The following is a 22,137-nucleotide window of genomic DNA, read 5'->3' as shown; positions in this document are numbered from 1 at the left end:
ACATGGCTCAAACACACACACAAATACGAACAAAAACACTTACGGTACATCCACACGCAATCACAGACACACACACAAGCATGCACCCACAAACACACACACACACACACACACACACACACACACACACACACACACACACACACACACACACACACACACACACACACACACACACACACACACACACACACACACACACACACACACACACACACACATTATGGCTGTATCTAAGGATGAAGGTAATTAAACATTTCTCGAGCCGCAGCCATGTAAACCACCTCCCCACCTCCAGCCTTAACCAGGAAACAGCTTGGATATTTAGCATGATGCGCTTGTGTGTGTGTGTGTGTGTATGTGTGTGTGTGTATGGTGTGTGTGTGTGTGTGTGTGTGTGTGTGTGTGTGTGTGTGTGTGTGTGTGTGTGTGTGTGTGTGTGTGTGTGTGTGTGTGTGTGTGTGTGTGTGTGTGTGTGTGTGTGTGTGTGTGTGGAGGAAGAGGGGGGTATATGTTATGGTATAATATTACCATAACATTTGAATGAATGTCTTGCTGTGATTATGAGGCTGGTTAAATGTTCTCTCTGTTTCTCCATGTCTTTGGGGCAGAATGACTCAATGTATAGGAATGACAATTAGGAGTCTGATACAATAGGTCTACACTACTAGCCCCACAGCCAATGTCTGTCACAACAGATTTGTAATCACCACACGTGATTACAGCTGCACCATCGAGTGCGTCCTGACTGGTTGCATCACTGCCTTGTATGGCAACTGCTCAGCCTCCCACTGCAAGGCACTACAGAGAGTAGTGCGTATGGCCCAGTACATCACTGGGGCCAAGCTTCCAGAACCTCTATACCAGGCGGTGTCAGAGGAAGGCCCTACAAATTGTCAAGGACTCCAGCCACCCTAGTCATAGACTGTTCTCTCTGCTACCGCACCGCAAGTGGTACCGGAGGGCCAAGTCTAGGTCCAAGAGGCTTAACAGCTTCTACCCCCAAGCCATAAAACTGCTGAACATCTAATCAAATGGCTACCCAGACTATTTGCATTGCACCCCCCTTCTTTTACGCCACTGCTACTCTCTGTTATTATCTATGCATAGTCACTTTAATAGCTCTACCTACATGTACATAATACCTTAATTGCCTCAAGTAACCGGTACCCCCGTAGATTGACTCTGTACCGGTACCCCTGTATATATAACACTATTGTTATTTTACTGCTGCTCTTTAACTACTTGTTACTTTTATTTCTTATTTGTATTTTTTAAACTGCATTGTTGGTTAGGGGCTCGTCAGTAAGCATTTAACTGTAAGGTCTACACTTGTTGTATTCGGCGCATGTGACTAATACATTTTGATTTGATTTGACATGTCATCTATATTTTAATTTGATACAAATGTAATTTTTTTATTAATTCACCATTTTCTTTGCCTTCTTCCATTGATTTTACTTATAATATATATTTTTTTATAACAGAGCTACAACATAATTTAAATATTTTGCTCTCTTCTGTCTTGTGTTTTAGGTGTGAACTCTCTGTCTAAAGAGTCTCCTGGATCCAACGCTGTGGGAAAATGTTCCATGCTCCAAGAGAAACAGAATGACACCCCGCCCAAAAGGCCCAAGTCTGCAGAGGGGAAGACCAGCGCTAGTGAGCAGGTATGCTAGGCTAACCGCTAATGCTCCATGATAAACCAACATGGAAAGCTATCTTAAACCATTTAGCAGGTATGCTAAGCTAGCCGCTAATGCTCCAAAATAAAAGTCCAGGCAAAGCTAACTCCAACCCATTCCAGTTAGCAGGTATTCTAAGATGTCTCAGAGAATAATGTGCTGTCAACAGAACTAAAATAGTTAACCCGAAACGCATTCCCCACTGACAGAACACTTAAACATCCCCTATAGAACATTCTCACTCCTTTGTCTACCTGCATCCAATAGGCAAGGCTAAATCCCTCTCCCAGTCCCCCTCACTTTGCATTTCTTTAGAAGGTATGTGTTTTTAAATTAGATTATGAAGTATTAGCTTGTCTTGTGGAGGGCCCAGAGTGGAAGGTAGGCCTGCGTCATTTCAGAAATGGATTACATTAAGGCAGGTGGCTGGGGGCAGCCATTTTAGGAGTACTCCCTGTAATGAGGGCTAGGCGGGAGACGGAGAGGCGACACACCTTTGTCATCTCTAATCTCCTGATTAGAAATTCCCTCCAATCATATTTCCCACTAATAAAATTGCACGAGTTGAGGGGCTTAAGTGCATTTAAAGGAAACGAGGTTGATCTACATTTTGTGTGTAAAGGTAAAGTGAGATGAGAGCAGAGGGGGAGGAAGGGGGAGGGAGAGCACGCTTCCAATTTGTTTAGCTGAGGGGATATTCACTTCATAGTTCATGTTTTATCCTCTTCGGAGCGCTCTGTCATCTAATGTTCTTAGTGCTGTTAAAAGTAACGTCATGTTTTTACGTGTTTGGGTTTGGAATGTTGGAAAGCTGTCTCACCAAGACCAGTAGTGAAAGGAAAAGCAAATTTGCTCTAGAGTAATTCTGTTTCTGAAGTAAAAATACAGAGGTGATGAAGACTGGTAAACCATAGACACACCTTGTTCTTGTCCATCTCTAATCTTTTATTTTCCCACTATTAACCATAGCAAGCTTTGTCTCATCTCTCCCAGCAGTTACAGCAGTGCCCCTACTGTAACTACAGGAGTAAAGACGCCAACAGGTTACAGCTCCACGTGGTATCCCAGCATTCCATGCAGCAGCCGGTGATCTGCTGCCCACTGTGCCAGGACGTCCTCAGCAACAAGATCCACCTGCAGCTCCACCTTACACACCTGCACAGCGTGGCTCCGGACTGTGTCGACAAACTACTCATGACTGTATGTGGAAACACTACATAACTTTACAAAATGTTGGCAGAAAAACTGTTTGGAGTACAAACAACTTCTCCTATTCAGATTACTATCTATTTAATGTTGTGCTGATTGCTGGTGAGAAAAATGCAGAGAAAATTTTTAATTTGCTTCTAATGTCATTGCACATAGAGTACATTTTCCTCAAGGTTTAAAAGTTTTCTAAAGAGTTTTTTAATCCTTTTTAAGATCCGTGATGTTGACATGACACATTGAAGAATGTGTCCAGTGCTCCCTACAGTCCCTTATTAACTAGCTCTGGGCAGTGCTGTCACTGTGCAGTCCTATAAAACATTTCCCATGCATTTATCCCACTCTCCCGAGAATATGTCATAAACTTGACAGTTGTCGTCCTCAGGGAAAAAGCTAATTCCGCTTTCTGAAAATTATCTATTTTTATTGGCGAGATGCAAGTTGAAAAGTACACTTGCTCAACATGTTTTTAATATTTAATACTAAACTCCTTAATTACTGCACTTTTACATTTTATAATATGATTTTATTACGATGCATGTTGCATTTAGGGATACGTTATTAATAAGATCATTAAATTGTTTTTGTTGTCTGACTTTGATAGGTGGCTGCGCCTGATGTGATAGTGCCCAATAACATGATGCATCCTTCACCTGGACAAGACAACGCTTTGTCTCTGATGGAAGCTCCTCTCTCTGAGACGTCTGGAAAGCCCACAGGTACGCAGAGCTTGTCTACCACTGTTACAATACTCCTGCCGGTATATCGGAAAGTAAATTTCGGAAAGTAAATGTCCTTGGGTTGTAGAAGGGCCCTGCTACACAAATGGAACAAAATATTAATTATCTTCACCAGACATGTTTTACGTTTCCAGAGTTGGTAATCAATGCATTTGTACAATGTATTTTGTTCATGAATTCCATTCTATTTTCATTCTCCTTTCTCAGGGAACAGTTCCAAGGACCAGACGAACAGCACAGGCCAAGGCAAAAGTGAAGTAGACCTTCTACGAGAGGAACTCAAACCCCCCAAGGAGGGGTCTGAAGCTCCAGACTGGAAGAGGTCCGGTGGGGTTGGGCAGGATCGAAAGAGCCCTGACTCCCTCCAGGATCATCTGAACAACCTCCAGAGACGCCAGCAGCAACAGCTCTCAGTCTCTGACCGCCACATCTACAAATACCGCTGCAACCACTGCAGCCTGGCCTTCAAAACCATGCAGAAGCTGCAGATACATTCCCAGTACCATGCAATCCGGGCAGCAACCATGTGCAGTCTCTGCCAACGCAGCTTCCGGACATTCTTGGCGCTCCGGAAGCACCTGGAGAACGGACATCCGGAGCTGAGCGAAGCCGAGGTCCAACAGCTCTGCGGCAGCCTGCCGGTAAACGGAGACTTCGTCCCCGAGAGCGAGGCCAGGGCCTACGAAGAGGCACAGCAGGCCTTTGAACAGGAAATGGATAAAGACGATGAGCTGGACCTGGAAGAAAAGGCCAGCTCAACAGGAAGTGACAGTAGCTTGTTGCTAGATGACATGGGAGCTGAAACAAAGCGAACCCTCCCATTTAGAAAAGGCCCCAACTTCACCATGGAGAAGTTCCTGGACCCGTCCCGGCCATACAAGTGCACGGTGTGCAAGGAGTCCTTCACCCAGAAGAACATTCTTCTGGTACATTACAACTCCGTCTCTCACCTGCACAAGCTGAAGAAGGTTCTCCAGGAGGCCTCCAGCCCGGTTTCTCCTGAGACCAACAACAATGCCGACAACAAACCATTCAAATGCAATATCTGCAACGTCGCCTACAGCCAAAGCTCAACCCTAGAGATCCACATGAGGTCTGTGCTGCATCATACCAAAGCCAGAACTGCCAAAACAGAGACAAGCATCAGCAGTAGCAGTACAGGGAGTGGGAACACTAGTGGCGTGGCTCCATCCTGCATCCCAGCCCCAACCGGACAAGGCAACAATGCCAACTCAGAAACTGCTAGAAGCGTGACGCCATTGCTTAACAAAGAAAATACTATAGATGCCAAAGAATCCAACAACAGCAGCAACAACACAAAGCACACTACTGATCATGTCTCTGCACAGCAAAGCCATCAGAACGCTCAGTCCCAAGCTCAACTACAGATGCAGCTCCAACACGAGCTCCAGCAGCAGGCTGCCTTTTTCCAGCCCCAATTCCTCAACCCGGCTTTTTACCCCCAGTTCGGCATGACCCCAGAGACTCTGCTTCAGTTCCAGCAGCCACAGTTCCTTTTCCCCTTCTACATCCCAGGGGCAGAATTCAACCTGAGCCCAGAGCTGGCACTTCACTCAGCCGCCGCCTTCGGGATGCCGGGCTTGACTGGTTCTTTCCTGGAAGACCTGAAGCAGCAGATGCAGCAGCAACACCAGCTACAGCAGGCTCAGGCTCAACAGCAACTACAACAGCAGCAACAGCAGCAACAAGCATCCCAGTTGCAGCTCCAGCAGCAAAAAAAACAGCAACTGCAGAGCCACAAGCCCAAAATGGAGCCCAATGCGGTGTCAGTGTCTGACATACATATGTCCAGAGAGGCAGAGGAGCGACTGGAAAAACAGGAGAGCAAAGCCAAGATGGAGAATGGAGGGGATGGAGTCAGTGAGGGAGGAAAGGACAAAAAAGACAAAAAGTCCAAGTTTCCTGAGCCGCTGATTCCTCCTCCACGTATCGTGTCAGGAGCCAGAGGAAATGCAACCAAGGCCCTTCTGGAGAACTTTGGATTTGAGCTGGTCATCCAGTACAACGAGAACAGGCAGAAAAACCAGAAGAAAAACAAAGAAGGAGAACAACAAAAACAACAACCACAACAACAACAACTGGAGATCAATAACGACAAGCTGGAATGTGGGATGTGTGGAAAGCTCTTCTCCAACATGCTTATTCTCAAAAGCCACCAAGAGCACATCCATGGACAGTTCTTTCCTTTTGGAGAGCTGGAGAAGTTTTCCCAGCAGTACAGAGAGGCCTACGACAAGCTCTACCCCATCAACCCCCCTTCCCCCGAGACTCCCCCACCTCTGGCTCCCCTTCCTCCTCCCTCACCAGTCCCAGTGACCACCCAGCAGCCTCCCTGCACCTCCATGAACAAGCCCCAGATCAAGGCCCCATCCCCTGCCCCAAACCAGGCTCCACAGACCCAGCCACCACCCCCTCCTCCCCCTCCTCCACCACCCTCCGCATCCCCACAGATGCAGCCTTCCATCCCACTAGATTTCTCCCTCTTCCCCCCTCTGATGATGCAGTCCATCCAGCACCAAGGGCTACACCCTCAACTCACCATGCAGCTGCCTACAATGGACTCCCTGTCCTCGGATCTCACCCAGCTTTGTCAGCAGCAGCTAGGTCTCGATCCAAACTTCCTGAGGCAGTCCCAGTTCAAGCGCCCTCGAACCCGCATCACGGACGACCAGCTGAAGGTCCTCAGAGGGCACTTTGACATCAACAACTCGCCCACTGAGGAGCAGGTTCAGGAGATGGCTGATATGTCCAGCCTCCCTCAGAAAGTCATCAAGCACTGGTTCCGTAACACCCTCTTCAAAGAGAGGCAGCGAAACAAAGACTCTCCTTACAACTTCAACATTCCACCTATTACCACGTTGGAGGATATTAGGCTGGAGTCCCAGTACAGTACACTGGAGTACTACAGGACTGATGCCACCATGAACAAAAGGTCCACCAGGACAAGGTTCACTGACTACCAACTGAGGGTCCTACAGGACTTCTTCGACACAAATGCTTACCCGAAAGATGATGAGATTGAGCAGCTGTCCACCGTGCTCAACCTGCCGTCAAGGGTCATCGTGGTGTGGTTCCAAAACGCCCGCCAGAAGGCCCGGAAGAGCTATGAGAACCAGGCAGATGCTAAAGACAACGAGAGGAAAGAACTGACAAATGAGCGCTACATCCGCACCAGCAACATGCAGTACCAGTGCAAGAAATGTAGTGTGGTGTTCCCACGAATCTTCGACCTGATCACCCACCAGAAGAAAACGTGCTACAAGGACGAGGATGAGGAAGGGAATGAGGACAACCAGTCTGAGGAGTACATGGATATAGGAGAACCATGCGCAGCCAAGCACCCTGAGTCATCCAAGCATCACCATGGAACAGCCACTAGCTCCGGCTCCAGTTCCCCTCTGATGCCCTCCCCTCACTCCAACCTGGAAAAGACATCCCCCAAGCCTGAACCGCCCTCTGAGCCCAAGCCTAAAGATCCAGAACCTGCCCCTTCTCCAGTTATGATAAAGTCTCTACCGGACCCCAGACCCTCCAAGGCCTCCACCCCTCAGCCACCCCCTCAGCCACCTCCTCAGAAGACCCCCCAGCCCCAGATGTCCAGACCCCACTCCCAGCCTCAGTCAGCCACCATCCCCTCCAGCCCCCTCTCTCTGGCCCTCTCCTCCCTCACCAACAGCCTCTCTCCCCAGATGCTCCAATACCAGTGTGACCAGTGCAAGATAGCCTTCCCAAGCATTGAGCTATGGCAGGAGCACCAACATATGCATTTCCTGGCAGCCCAGAACCAGTTCCTCCATTCCCAGTTCCTGGAAAGGCCCATGGACATGCCCTATATGATCTTCGACCCCAATAACCCTCTGATGACTAGCCAGCTTCTGTCTGGAGGACTCCAGATGCCAACTCAAAGCGGCTCTGGTTTGCCGTCAGGTCCCTGCTCTGGCTCCATGAAGAGAAAACTAGATGAGAAAGAGGATGGATCCAATGAAAAAGATAACGGAAACATGACTGAAGAACAGCACAGAGACAAACGTCTCAGAACCACCATCACCCCAGAACAACTAGAGATCCTCTATGACAAATACTTGCTGGACTCCAACCCCACAAGGAAGATGCTGGATCACATCGCCCGTGAGGTCGGCCTGAAGAAGAGAGTGGTGCAGGTGTGGTTTCAGAACACACGTGCCCGAGAGAGAAAGGGACAGTTCAGAGCATTGGGGGCCTCCCAGTCACATAAGAAATGCCCTTTTTGCCGGGCGCTGTTCAAGGCCAAGTCAGCTTTGGACAGCCATATCTGCTCTAGACACTGGCATGAAGCCAAACAGGCAGGGTTTAGTCTGCCAAATAGCCCAATGATGAACCAAGATGATGGAGGCGAGAGCCCGCACAAGTACAACTTCTTTGAGTACTCGCAGCTGCCCACCAAGACTGAGCCGAATGAGTACGAGCTGCCCGCAGCTTCCTCAACGCCAGTCAAACAATCTGAGGCACCGTTAAAAAACTTAATGAGCCCTTCATCCTTAAAAGCAGAAAACTGTGATGAATCTGAAGGGCTTAACATTAATTCTGCAGAGGCCTCATCCTACGACATCAATAACAAAATGGACTTTGACGAGACCTCATCCATCAACACGGCCATAAGTGACGCCACCACTGGAGATGAGGGCAACAACAATGAGCTGGAGAGCCTCACGGTCAACGGAGGGGACAAGCTGACCTGCGACAGCAAGAGCAACCTTGCCCAGAGCCCAGACGGTGGCGACGACCACTTCCCCTTCAGCATGATGAGCCCCTCCCTCAGCTACTCCGGCAAGGACGGAGACTCCTGCTCCTACTCTTACTCCTACTACAGCTCCAGAGATGACGACATGGATGACAACAACGACCAGAGCGAGACCTCCAGCCTGACCGACCCCAGCTCTCCCAGCCCCTTCGGAAGTGGAGACCCCTTCAGATCTGGGAAGGGTAGCAGCAGTGGTGGGGAGAGACCAGGCCACAAGCGCTTCAGGACTCAGATGAACAACCTTCAGCTGAAAGTCCTCAAGGCCTGTTTCAGTGACTACCGCACCCCCACCATGCAGGAGTGTGAGATGTTGGGCAGTGAGATCGGCCTCCCCAAGCGTGTGGTGCAGGTGTGGTTCCAGAACGCCCGCGCCAAGGAAAAGAAGTTCAAAATCAATATTGGAAAGCCATTCATGATCAGTCAAGGCGGGCCGGACGGGCCCCGGCCGGAGTGTACTTTGTGTAATGTGAAGTACACTGCCCGGATGTCCATCCGCGACCACATCTTCTCCAAACAGCACATCGCTAAAGTGCAGGAGACCCTGGTCAACCAGGTGGACAGAGAGAAGGACTACCTAGCGCCCACCACGGTCCGCCAGCTGATGGCTCAGCAGGAGATGGATCGTCTGAAGAAGGCTGGGAGCGACGGGCTCAGCAATCTTGCTGCCCAGCAGCTTCAGACTGCAGTGAACCACAACAATGCACTTCATGGCCTCAGCCTGCCCTCAGGCTATCCCGGGATCTCTAGCCTCCCGCCGGTACTACTTCCTGGGGTCACCGGGCCATCCTCACTTCCTATTTACCCACCCAACACACCTGGTGAGTTACTATGACAAACAGAGAACACAGAGAACACACAGAGAATAGTAATTTTATATAACTGTTATGATAATTTTTTGTCCATGCTTTACATGCCCAAAATACTCTTCTCTGCAGCATTTTCTCTTCATTCCATCACAGTGTTGTTGTTGTTGGTAGAGATATTTTACCAAACGTTGTACATTGTGTAAAATACACTTTAATGTATGATCTCAACGTTCAGTGCAGAACTTCTACGTATAATATTAGTTCTGACATTTTTTTAAACAAATGCATTTTTATCATTGTGAAATTGATTTCCCCTCCTCTCCTTTGATGTGGGTTTGGTATATTTATAATATCCTCATGTTGGTATATATCATGAAGCGCATGTGACAGTTTAACAAATACAATTATGAAGTCGATCATAACTGCATACATCTCCATAATGTATTACTGAACAATATTTCCATAGTAATATTAGGGTGAATATAAATTTAAACACATTTGACTATCATTTATACCACTGTATTTCAGCTTTAGCATCTCCTGGTGCTGGCATGCTTGGATTCCCGACCCCAGCCACCCCCTCTCCTGCCATGTCTCTGAGCACTACCCCAAACAAGAATCTTCTGCAGACTCCACCTCCTCCACCTCTTCCTCCTGTTTCCTCTACCCCTCTGACTTCAACCAACCACATTGAGCAGCACAGCAAATACCAAGAAAGAGAGAGCAACAACAACAGCAGCAGCAAGAAACCAGCGGAGAAGCCGCCCCACCAGAAGAAGGCCAAGGAAAGAGAAGCGGAGAACGGCGGCCGTCCACAGACCCCCAACGTCAGCAACAACAAAAAGAGGGAGAAGCCGTCTCCAGCCTCGGCCAAACCGGGACGTGAGGGTCATCTGGATGCCGCTCAACTACAGGCTCTTCAGAATGCCCTGACCGGCGCAGCAGACCCAAGCTCCTTCCTGGGAGGTCAGTTCCTGCCTTACTTCCTCCCGGGCTTCGCCAACAGCTTTTCGCCACAGCTTCTTGGAGGGATGCAGGCGGGGGGATACTTCCCTCCGTTCGGCGGGATGGAGAACCTGTTCCCCTATGGACCTGCCGCCATCCCACAGGCCGCCATGGCGGGCATGAATCCCACCGCCCTCCTGCAGCAGTATCAGCAGTACCAGCAGTCCCTCCAGGATTCCCTACAGAAGCAGCAACAGCAGCAGCAACACCAAAAGCATATTGAGCAACAAAAACAGCATCATAAACAGCCGAAGCAGAAGCCAGCTCCTGTGAAGGCGTCATCACCAATTGTGCAGAGCAACCCCAAGTCTTTCAAACCAAAACTATCTATGGGAACTAAGGATGACACCAACAACAACAAATGCTCTTTGACGGAAAGCACAAAAGAACCGCCAACAGAAACCAAAAGAACCACAGACTTCCCTGACGCTTTCATCATTCCATCTGTCAAGCACCAGTTCATATGCAGGAAGTGCCAGATGGTATTCGCTGATGAGGACTCCGCAGTGCATCACCAGAAGTCTTTCTGCTACTTCGGAAAACCTTTTCCAGACCCGCAGGAGACAGTTCTTAGAAAGGCAGTGAGTAAGTACAGGTGCATCGCCTGCAACGTGGTGGTCAACGGGAATGAAGCACTTGGCCAACACCTCCAGTTGAGCTTGCACAAAGAGAAAACAATCAAACAAGCAATGAGAAATGCCAAAGAGCATGCTAGATTATTACCTCACTCTGTCTGCACCCCTACTCCTGGCAAGACCACATCTACCTCGCAGTCTGCAGCTCCTCCTTCTAATAACACCTTTCCCCATCTCTCTCGCTTGGCCATCAAGTCCTGGCCAGATATCTTTTTCCAGGCCACTGCCCGGAAAGCTGCTTCCTCCTCCTCCTCCTCCCTGTCTGCGTCTCCTATTCCTCCCCTTTCATTGCCTCTAATGGTTACCTCAACGTCCTGCAGCAGCGTCTCAGGGGTTCCCACCTCCCTACCCAATGAGAGTTGTTCAGATGAGTCTGACAACGAGCTGAGCCAGAAGCTGGATGACTTAGATAAGGTGTTGGAGGCCAAGGCTAAGTCGACCTCCGGCCTAGATGCAGGCTTCAGCAGTATCAGAATGGATATGTTCAGTGTGTAGGAGGTGAAAAATAGGATCCCTTGCTTAAAAAAAATAAAATAAAAAAAAATAAGACTTTTAAACGGCAGTTCCAAAGTTTCTCTAACCCAAAAAATTACAGTACCAAATGATTGACTCAGGATTGTTTTTCCCATATTGATATGCTGGCAAGATATTGATAGATTTTTGTTATGGACAGAACTGTTGCAGATGCTTGACTGAGCTTCTATTGTATACAAACCCCACGAAGTAGAAAAAGATCTCTCAGGCTCCTCGTGGAGCTTGTTTCAAGCCAAAAACTCACGATAGCAAATTGCACCTCAGCTGGATTGTTTTCCAAATGCTAGCATGTACTGTATGGGACGACGATCCAGAAAAACCCTCAATGAGAACCTCTGTTAGTCTAGATAGCCGGTGTAATTCAGTAGCTTTAAATTCTCAGGTCAGAACATAACATTTCTCATTTGTTAAAGCAGCAACGAGCCTGGGTACACTTGGCTTTTAACCAAAACATGTCAAGCTTTATCAGACGCATTTCCTTGATGTGTGTAGAGTACCAAGAGAGACAATATTACTGTTACAATGGAAAACGTGCATATCCTTTTAGTTTTCGCCCTACAAAGACAGTATGGTTTTGCCACTGAGGGAATTTTAGAATGGTGAAGTACATGTGTATGATTCCCCTTTGTTTTCCAGTTTGTATGACAACAAACTGAGTCTATATCCGACCCTTTTTTTTCTTGTAGAATATACTAATCTGTGCCAACTCTTACCTTCTCTCTTTTACCTCTGCTCACACCCTTTTCTGAAGAGGTAATATCTCTAGTTTTATACACTCTTGATGATTAATTATGTGAATAAGACTTTTTTTCATTTGTGAATTGCTGTACGGTACCTTGCTTATTTCTGGACTATAGTGCACTTATTTTGTTTTTGTCTGTTTTTAATTATTATTATTTTGGTAGACCCATGTGTTAATTTAATAGATGTTTTTGTGTTTATATGTTTGTTTGTTTGATTGAATTATTATTTTGCGTACAATTGCAGCAGCATTTTGGTTTGTTAGAGGATTGACACCTAACAACCCAGTGACCTATTGAACAATTGGTGCATCCATGAAAGTAGTACTGTATACTTGAAACTGTTAAAGTACAAGTCGGTCAAAATGATTTTTTTTTTTAAAGAAAAGGTATGATATTTGCATAAGCAAATATGCTGCTTTACAAAGGGGGACTACAGCATGTATTTTATATTTTGACATGTTTTCCCCTGTGCTTGTAGGACTGATAACAGTGTTACACCTATACACTGCCATTTACTGCATAGGTCTTCGTCCTCGCATTCATTTTCTGGGCACTTCAGTTGATCTATCATGAAAAGTCAACACTAATTATCTAGTCATTTATGCATTACAAAGTATTACCGTATAACATGTTGCTGCTACTGTGTAATGTTTAAAAAAAATAATTTGCTACCCATAAATTCCATAAAATTTCATTCTTTTTTTAGTTGTATTTGTCTCCTTTTATTTTGCAGTAGAACTTAAAGAATGTGAAAGCTGTTAAAGGGTGTTACATTGTTATGAATCACTTTTTCAGTTTGGTAAGGTAAGCTGAAGTGATTCATTCCAAAGTAACAGAAGGCTATTTGTATGAAAGGAAAAGGCTTGTGAACAAAGAGAGCTAAGCTGTTGTATATATTCGTAGTTGGCTGTGCATGGTACAAATTTATTAATATGAAGAAATGCAAAAATGTATTGCTTTTGGTATTTCCTATTCTGAGATGAACAAGTAGCATGTAATGCAACTGTTTGACAGGTTAAAATCAAATCATGCTTAGTTATTGTTTCAAATGATAAAAGTAACATTTCCTCATACGTTTTATTATTGTACAGGTGTTTTAGTGTTTTCATTCAAAGTTGAAACGCAAAATGTCACAGTTTCTAATGATCTTTTTTTGTGTGAAACATAAATGTATCTTATTTGGATTTTTAGTATTTTAACATTTACTTTGATCCTGAAGACACTTTTACAATGTTGTTTAATAAGAGATGTCCTGGGCTCCCTATAGGTGCAATCCTGCCATTGTACAAACACCAACGTCTGTCCTGATCCCAAAAGCTTTCCCAACCTGTCTTCTTGCCTTTCCCCTCAATGTGGCTAAAGCATTGCCAGACTGAACTGTCAGCTAGCATCATGTGCTAAGATGTTAGCAGCAAACACAATGCTTTCCACACTAAAGGACAGGTAGAAGCTAACAAACCAACAACCAAAAGGATGGTCCAATAACGTAACGAACTGTACATAAATGTTACAACTGCACAGCAGCCAAAAGAAAGAAAGAATTAAAAAAAAAAATGTTTTTTTTTAGGATGGATTGTGTCACGCTAAAGAGAGAACAGCCTTCAAAAGGTTGCTATTGGGATTGTTTTCTTCTGGATGTCAAAAGGGATTTTCACGACGCAATCATATCCTACACAATATGTATTCTAAGTCCTGGTTACATAGGAAATGCATCCTGAGGGTTTACTAAGAAGAAGCCCCTATGGCTAAAACTTTAAATAAACTAAACCAAAAATGTTATTGATGTTTTATATATAGAGAGTAGTCTCATTAGTTTTTGTTACTGTAATGTTTGAGGTCTCAACTGTACCGTCACACGGTAATAACATGGTTTTGAAACATTTGTTTTCATTTTTTTTTGTCACAGACCTGTTGTCATAGTTGAAATGACGTTTATTGTAGATGGTATTTGAACAACTTCTGGAAATAGTTCATCAGTATGTTTGTTGCTCATTGTTGTGATACATTAAAAACTGTATCTGCAAACCAGTTTTGTCCATCATCAAAAGTATTTTATTAGTTTGGCATCACTAATGTTTTGAATCTGCTTCACCTTACGGAAACATGATCAGAAGGCCATCTTATCATAAATGGCCTACATCATACACCTATTTCATGTAAAGTATATTGATTCGGGAATGCAGTTACTTTTTTAGTTTTACAGAATTATTGTGCGTATTCTTACAGCATTCTCAACATCTTCCCTAGGTAGCAGCTTTGCTTACATGTACATGTTGGTCATTTAGGCACTGCTACATTTTGGCATTGCTGCACTACAACTGTTGACTAATCTCTCTAAAATCGGTTTTAGTCACGCTTTTATCTCCCTGATCCTGCATAAACTTGCATTACTTTCAGAAGGAGAACATTGCTATCTGACATTTCATTCTGTTGTAATCTGGATTTAACCAGATTGCTAAATTATCTTCTGAAGGCTAATCTGGAGGGAATTCCAGCTGGTATTGTCATTAGCTCCAGATGTTGATGTCCCAGTAGTAGTAGTTGAGACTAATGAGAGAGAGAGATAGAGAGAGAGAGACATCTGACTTAGAATAGGCTGCAGAAAATGGATTTCCCCCGGGATAATGCAATGTTTGGGAGAGACATGGATTAGACAGGGGTGATGCATCCATCTCCCCACGTGCCTAGTTTAATTAGACTGAAAGAGTGAAAACAGCCCAGGCTTCACCCTCACTAAATGCTACACACACACCACACACACACACACAACACACACACACACACACACACACACACACACACACACACACACACACACACACACACACACACACACACACACACACACACACACACACACACACACACACACACACACACACACACTAAATACAGGAATCAGTATTGTAACCATGGGAATTTAATGATGGAGGGCTGAAAATCCATTCACATCCATTGCCAGAGCATCAGCACCAGTATTGGGCTTTCTGAAGGGCGAGGGAGAACAGAAACAATGACTCATTTCAAATCAAATCAAACTTTATTTCTCACATGCGTCATATACAACAGGTGTTCACCTTACAGTGAAACGCTTACTTACTTACTTACTGACCGGTTAGTTGAGGTAGTATGTACAGTCGTGGCCAAAAGTTTGCTGCTTCAGTGTCTTTAGATATTTTTGTCAGATGTTACTATGGAATACTGAAGTATAATTGCAAGCATTTCATAAGTGTTTAAGGCTTTTATTGACAATTATATGAAGTTGATGCAAAGAGTCAATATTTGCAGTGTTGACCCTTCTTTTTCAGGACCTCTGCAATCTGCCCTGGCATGCTGTCAATTAACTTCTAGACACATCCTGACTGATGGCAGCCCATTCTTGCATAATCAATGCTTGGAGTTTGTCAGAATTTGTGGGGTTTTGTTTGTCCACCCGCCTCTTGAGGATTGACCACAAGTTCTCAATGGGATTAAGGTCTGGGGAGTTTCCTCGCCATGGACCCAAAATATCAATGTTTTGTCCCCCAAGCCACTTAGTTATCACTTTTGCCTTATGGCAAGTGTCACGCCCTGGCCTTAGTATTCTTTGTTTTCTTTATGTTTTTTAGTTAGGTCAGGGTGTGACATGGGGGATGTATGTGTTTTGTAGTGTCTAGGGGTGTTGTATGTGTATGGTGCAGAGTAGAGTGTAGTTGTCTAGTTATGTCTATGGCTGCCTAGATTGGTTCTCAATCAGAGACAGCTGTCATTCATTGTCTCTGATTGGGAGCCATATTTAAGGCAGCCATAGGCAGTAGGCTTTTGTGGGTAGTTGTCTATGTGTAGTGTTTGTGTCAGCACTATTTGTCTTTATAGCTTCACGGTCGTCAGTTTGTTATTTTGTTAGTTTGTGTATAGTGTTCGTTTCGTGTTTTTTTCTCTCTTCCAAAATAAAAGAGATGTATTTTGCACACGCTGCGCCTTGGTCCACTCTCTCTCACGAAGACGATCGTGACAGCAAGGTGCTCCATCATGCTGGAAAAGGCATTGTTCGTCACCAAACTGTTCCTGGATGGTTGGGAGAAGTTGTTCTCGGAGGATGTGTGAGTGAGCCCACTCCCTTGGCTGAGAAGCAACCCCACACATGAATGGTCTCAGGATGCTTTACTGTTGGCATGACACAGGACTGATGGTAGCGCTCACCTTGTCCTCTCCGGACAAGCTTTTTTCCGGATGCCCCAAACAATCGGAAAGGGGATTCATCAGAGAAAATGACTTTACCCCAGTCCTCAGCAGTCCAATCCCTGTACCTTTTGCACAATATCAGTCTGTCCCTGATGTTTTTCCTGGAGAGAATTGGCTTCTTTGCTGCCCTTCTTGACACCAGGCCATCCTCCAAAAGACTTTGCCTCACTGTGCGTGCAGATGCACTCACACTTGCCTGCTGCCATTCCTGAGCAAGCTCTGTACTGGTGGTGCCCCGATCCTGCAGCTGAATCAACTTTAGGAGACGGTCTTTGCGTTTGCTGGACTTTCTTGGGCGCCCTGAAGCCTTCTTCACAACAATTGAACCGCTCAGGCAGTGGTGTGGGGAGTGGGGGCAATGCAAATAGTCTGGGTAGCCATTTGACTAGATGTTCAGTAGTCTTATGGCTTTGGGGTAAAAGCTGTTTAGAAGCCTCTTTGGACCTAGACTTGGCGGTAGCAGAGAGAACAGTCAATGACTAGGATGGCTGGAGTCTTTAACAATTTTTAGGGCCTTCCTCTGACACCGCCTGGTATAGATGTCCTGGATGGCAAGAAGCTTGGCCCCAGTGATGTACTGGGCCGTTCACACTAGCCTCTGTTGTGCCTTGCGGTCGGAGGCCGAGCAGTAGCCATACCAGGCAGTGATGCAACCAGTCAGGATGCTCTCGATAGTTCAGCTGTAGATCCTTTTGAGGACCCATGCCCAGTCTCCTTAGAGGGAATAGGTTTTGTCGTGTCTTGGTGTGCTTGGACTTTGGTAATTTGTTAGTGATGTGGACAACAAGGAACTTGAAGCTCTCAACCTGCTTAAATGCAGCCCCGTCGATGAGAATGGGGGCATGCTCGGTCCACTTCTTCCTGTAGTCTACAATCAACTTCTTTGTCTTGCTCACGTTGAGGGAGAGGTTGTTGTCCTGGCACCACACGGTCAGGTCTCTGACCTCTTTCCTATAGGCCGTCTTGTTGTTGTCGGTGATCAGGCCTACCACTGTTGTGTCATCGGCAAATTTAATGATGGTGTTGGAGTCGTGCCTGGCCGTGCAGTAATGAGTGAACAGGGAGTACGGGAGGGGGCTGAGCACGCACCCCTGAGGGGCCCCTGTGTTGAGGATCAGCGTGGCGGATGTGTTGTTACCTACCCTTACCTCCTGGGGGTGGCCTGTCAGGAAGTCCAGGATCCAGTTGCAGAGGGAGGTGATTAGTCCCAGGGTCCTTAGCTTATTGATGAGCGTTGAGGGCACTATGCTTTTGAACGCTGAGCTGTAGTCAATGAATAGCATTCTCACATAGGTGTTCCTTTGTCCAGGTGGGAAAGGGCAGTGTGGAGTGCAATAGAGATTGCATCATCTGTGGATCTGTTGGGGCGGTATGCAAATTTGAGTCGGTCTAGAGTTTATGGGATGATGGTGTTGATGTGAGCCATGACCAGCCTTTCAAAGCACGTCATGGCTACGGACTTGAGTGCTACAGGTCGGTAGTCATTTAGGTAGGTTACCTTAGTGTTCTTGGGCACAGGCACTATGGTGGTCTGCTTAAAACATGTTGGTATTACAGACTCGGACAGGGAGAGGTTGAAAATGTCAGTGAAGACAGTTGCTAGTTGGTCAGCGCATGCTCGCAGTACATGTCCTGGTAATCTGTCTGGCACCTGCTGCCTTGTGAATTTTGACCTGTCTAAATGTCTTACTCACATCGGCTGCGGAGAGCGTGATCACACAGTCTTCCAGCACAGCTGGTGCTCTCATGCATGTTTCAGTGTTATTTGCCTCAGTGTTATTTGAAGCGAGCTTAGAAGTAGTTTAGCTCATCTGGTAGGCTCATTTCACTGGGCAGCTCTCGGCTGTGCTTCCCTTTGTAGTCTGTAATGGTTTGCAAGCCCTGCCACATCCGACGAGCATCAGAGCCGGTGTAGTACGATTCGATCTTAGTCCTGTATTGACGCTTTGTCTGTTTGATGGTTCGTCAGAGGGCATAGCGGGATTTCTTATAAGCCTCCGGGTTAGAGTCCCACTCCTTGAAAGCGGCAGCTCTAGCCTTTAGCTCAGTGCTGATGCTGCCTGTAATCCATGGCTTCTGGTTGGGCTATGTACGTACGGTCACTGTGGGGACGACGTCATCGATGAACTTATTGATGAAGCCAATGACAGATGTGGTGTATTCTCAATGCCATTGGTGGAATCCCGGAACATTTTCCAGTCTGTGCTAGCAAAACAGTCTTGTAGCCTAGCATCTGCTTCACCTGACCACTTTGTTATTGATCTAGTCACTGGTGCTTCCTGCTTTAATATGTACATGTAAGTAGAGGTAAAGTGACTATGCATGGACAATAAACAGAGAGTAGCAGCAGCGTAAAAATGGGGGGTGGGGTGGAGACAATGCAAATTGTCTGGGTAGCCATTTGATTTGGTGTTCAGGAGTCTTATGGCTTGGGGGTGGAAGCTGTTAAGAAACCTGGCTGGAGTCTGGCAATTCTTTGGGCCTTCCTCTGACACTGCCTGGTATAGAGGTCGTGGATGGAAGGAAGCTTGGCCCCAGTGATGTACTGGGTCGTACACAAATCTAGCTCGTTTGGTAGGCTCGTGTCACTGTACAGCTCATGGCTGTGCTTCCCATTGTAGTCTGTAATACTTAGCAGGCCCTGCCACATCCAACAATACACATGCTCAAATCAATTATAATACATTGCAACCCCATCAGGGTTAAAGGGTTATGCAGTTTGGGTTTAAAAGGGACGATCACAGACTGTAAGGTTGGCTGAGTGTTATTTCAATGTCTGTCTGATAGAGAAGCTCCACGGCCAACCAACAGAACACACACAGAATGTCCATCCAGGACAGAGTGCCAAAAGCGCTAGGTAGAATGACTGCCGTCCTGCCTCTGAGACAACCGAAAACAACTGTGAAAACACAGGAGGGACACACACACAAACACACACACTTCTCACACTTCTCTGCAAAGGTCAAATGCAATTGAATCCTGTGTGGGGACCCCTACCTCAAAGGCCAGCTATACACAGTAGAACAGAATAACAAAAACAGGCCATTCAGCAGTGAACTCACAACCTACAAGGGGAACACATTTAGCAGTGAACTCACAACCTGAAGGGGAACACATTTAGCAGTGAACTCACAATCTGCAAGCGGTACACATTTAGCAGTGAACTCACACCTTGCAAGGGGAACACATTTAGCAGTGAACTCACAACCTGAAGGGGAACACATTTAGCAGTGAACTCACAATCTGCAAGCGGTACACATTTAGCAGTGAACTCACACCTTGCAAGGGGAACACATTTAGCAGTGAACTCACACCTTGCAAGGGGAACACATTTAGCAGTGAACTCACACCTTGCAAGGGGAACACATTTAGCAGTGAACTCACAACCTGAAGGGGAACACATTTAGCAGTGAACTCACACCTTGCAAGGGGGAACACATTTAGCAGTGAACTCACACCTTGCAAGGGGAAAGCATACTTCATACAGCGAGATGTGAGCCCACAAGCAAGAAAAGCTTGTTTTTGAGCCATTTAAATGTAGAGAGCATAAAAATAGAATGAATTGAAAGGGCGTCTCCATTCAAGTCAATTATGTCATAATGGGTGGACTGGCAGCCATTTTGAGTGCACCCCATTGGCATGGAGTAAAAGCAGGGATTGGACCCTTCCATCTGTGGTGGGATTTGTTGAGTCAACTCAACTGACATGCTAAAAAATACATCCCATTGCATGAGCCACATCAGTTAGCATCATTTGAATTAACATTCTTCATTACCATGGCAACCCAGCATAATTTGAATACAATTCTACCCTTCTATCCAGCATCAGTTGATAGAACATTCCAAAATACCATGGAAACAATACCAGGCAGCCGTAGATGTGGTAAAGCGGTCAACAGAACGCATACCGTGGGGAACAGAAGGACGCTGGATTGGCGCCCAATCAACAGACCTGATATAACAAACTGGATATTATTAATGTATTGTAACAGGGCCACAATGTGATTACTAAAGTCAAATGCAGATATATTTGGCTGTTTTCACTGCAATGTATGTAGCTTTAGATGAAGTGACTGCTATATGCGAACTCTTGATCTATAAACTGGTAGCATAGCAGGTGTACAGAAATCGTTGATGGTAGTCAAAGTTGTTTTTAACTGTAATGCAGTTGATTGGTGACGATGACATGAACATTTTGTGTTGACATCTATACAAGCATAACACTTTTTTACCTCAACATAGTGTGAAATACACATGTAAACAGTAGCCTAAATGTAGGATCATTTTGCTGGGGGTCAATGAGAAGATTCGGGATCTTTCCTCTTTACCGCATCTATTGCGAGTGTACCCATGAGTTTACCAGTCAAATTGCCAGGGTTAGAGGTTCCAAGGCCACACTCTCTATGGTAGAGAGTGTGGCGGTGAGTGGTGCACACACACTGATGAAGGGAAGAAAGCGCTCGAGGTGACACTGATTGGGTCTGAGTGAAAAGATCCTCCTCTCTCCTTTGCCTTTGGCCTCGTGAAATTTAATCAAGACCTTTTAACGACTTGTGAACGCATCCCTCTCCGTGACCCTGAGACTAGCAGCAAGCAGGAACACACACACACACACACACACACACACACACACACACACACACACACACACACACACACACACACACACACACACACACACACACACACACACACACACACACACACACACACACACACACGTGGTACAGTTGGTTAAGGGCTTGTAAGTAAGCATTTCACTGTAGGGTTTACACCTGTTGTATTCGGCGCATGTGACAAATAAAATTTGATTTGATGTTTTCAGTCTCAGGTTTTTGTGGGGCAACATGGGGTCAGAACTAAAAGCATGGGTGAAAGTAAAGTCCGGTATGGCGTCCCGGCAAAATAAATAGTGGGGGTACATCCTACCTGTCAAAAAGATAGTGGGGGTACACCATACCTGTCAAATAAATAGTAGGGGTACATCATACCTGTCAAATAAATAGTGGGGTACACCGTACCTGTCAAATAAATAGTGGGGGTACACCGTACCTGTCAAATAAATAGTGGGGGTACACCGTACCTGTCAAATAAATAGTGGGGGTACACCGTACCTGTCAAACAAATAGTGGGGGTACATCATACCTGTCAAATAAATAGTGGGGGTACATCATAGCTGTCAAATAAATGGTGTGGGTACATCATAGCTGTCAAATAAATGGTGGGGGTACATCATACCTGTCAAATAAATAGTGGGGGTACATCATAGCTGTCAAATAAATGGTGGGGGTACATCATACCTGTCAAATAAATAGTGGGGGTACATCATACATGTCAAATAAATAGTGGGGGTACATCATACATGTCAAATAAATAGTGGGGATACATCATACCTGTCAAATAAATAGTGGGGGTACATCATACATGTCAAATAAATAGTGAGGGTACACCGTACCTGTCAAATTAATAGTGGGGGTACACCTTACCTGTCAAATAAATAGTGGGGGTACACCATACATGTCAAATAAATAGTGAGGGTACACCGTACCTGTCAAATTAATAGTGGGGGTACACCGTACCAGTCAAATAAATAGTGGGGGTACATCATACATGTCAAATAAATAGTGGGGGTACACCGTACCTGTCAAATAAATAGTGGGGGTACATTATACCTGTCAAATAAATAGTGGGGGTACATCATACCTGTCAAATAAATAGTGGGGGTACACCGTACCTGTCAAATAAATAGTGGGGGTACA

General features: G+C 45.8%; 1 protein-coding gene across 1 annotated transcript in view; it reads left to right on the top strand.

Annotated features, from left to right (window-relative positions):
* LOC120050504 (zinc finger homeobox protein 4-like) overlaps positions 1-14,184 on the top strand; it is a 31,841-nt gene extending 17,657 nt beyond the window's left edge. The window contains exons 2-6 of the mRNA XM_038997091.1: positions 1,537-1,670; positions 2,682-2,885; positions 3,496-3,610; positions 3,839-9,250; positions 9,767-14,184. Coding sequence (XP_038853019.1) covers positions 1,537-1,670; positions 2,682-2,885; positions 3,496-3,610; positions 3,839-9,250; positions 9,767-11,373 — 7,472 coding nt within the window. The 3' untranslated portion in view covers positions 11,374-14,184. The remainder of the gene's footprint in view (positions 1-1,536; positions 1,671-2,681; positions 2,886-3,495; positions 3,611-3,838; positions 9,251-9,766) is intronic.
* Positions 14,185-22,137: the final 7,953 nt, after the last annotated feature.

Source organism: Salvelinus namaycush, chromosome 7 (assembly GCF_016432855.1).
Source record: "Salvelinus namaycush isolate Seneca chromosome 7, SaNama_1.0, whole genome shotgun sequence".
Taxonomy (NCBI): Eukaryota; Metazoa; Chordata; class Actinopteri; order Salmoniformes; family Salmonidae; genus Salvelinus; species Salvelinus namaycush.
Note: the sequence above shows the minus strand (reverse complement) of the source record. Positions and strands in the feature narration are given on the sequence as shown.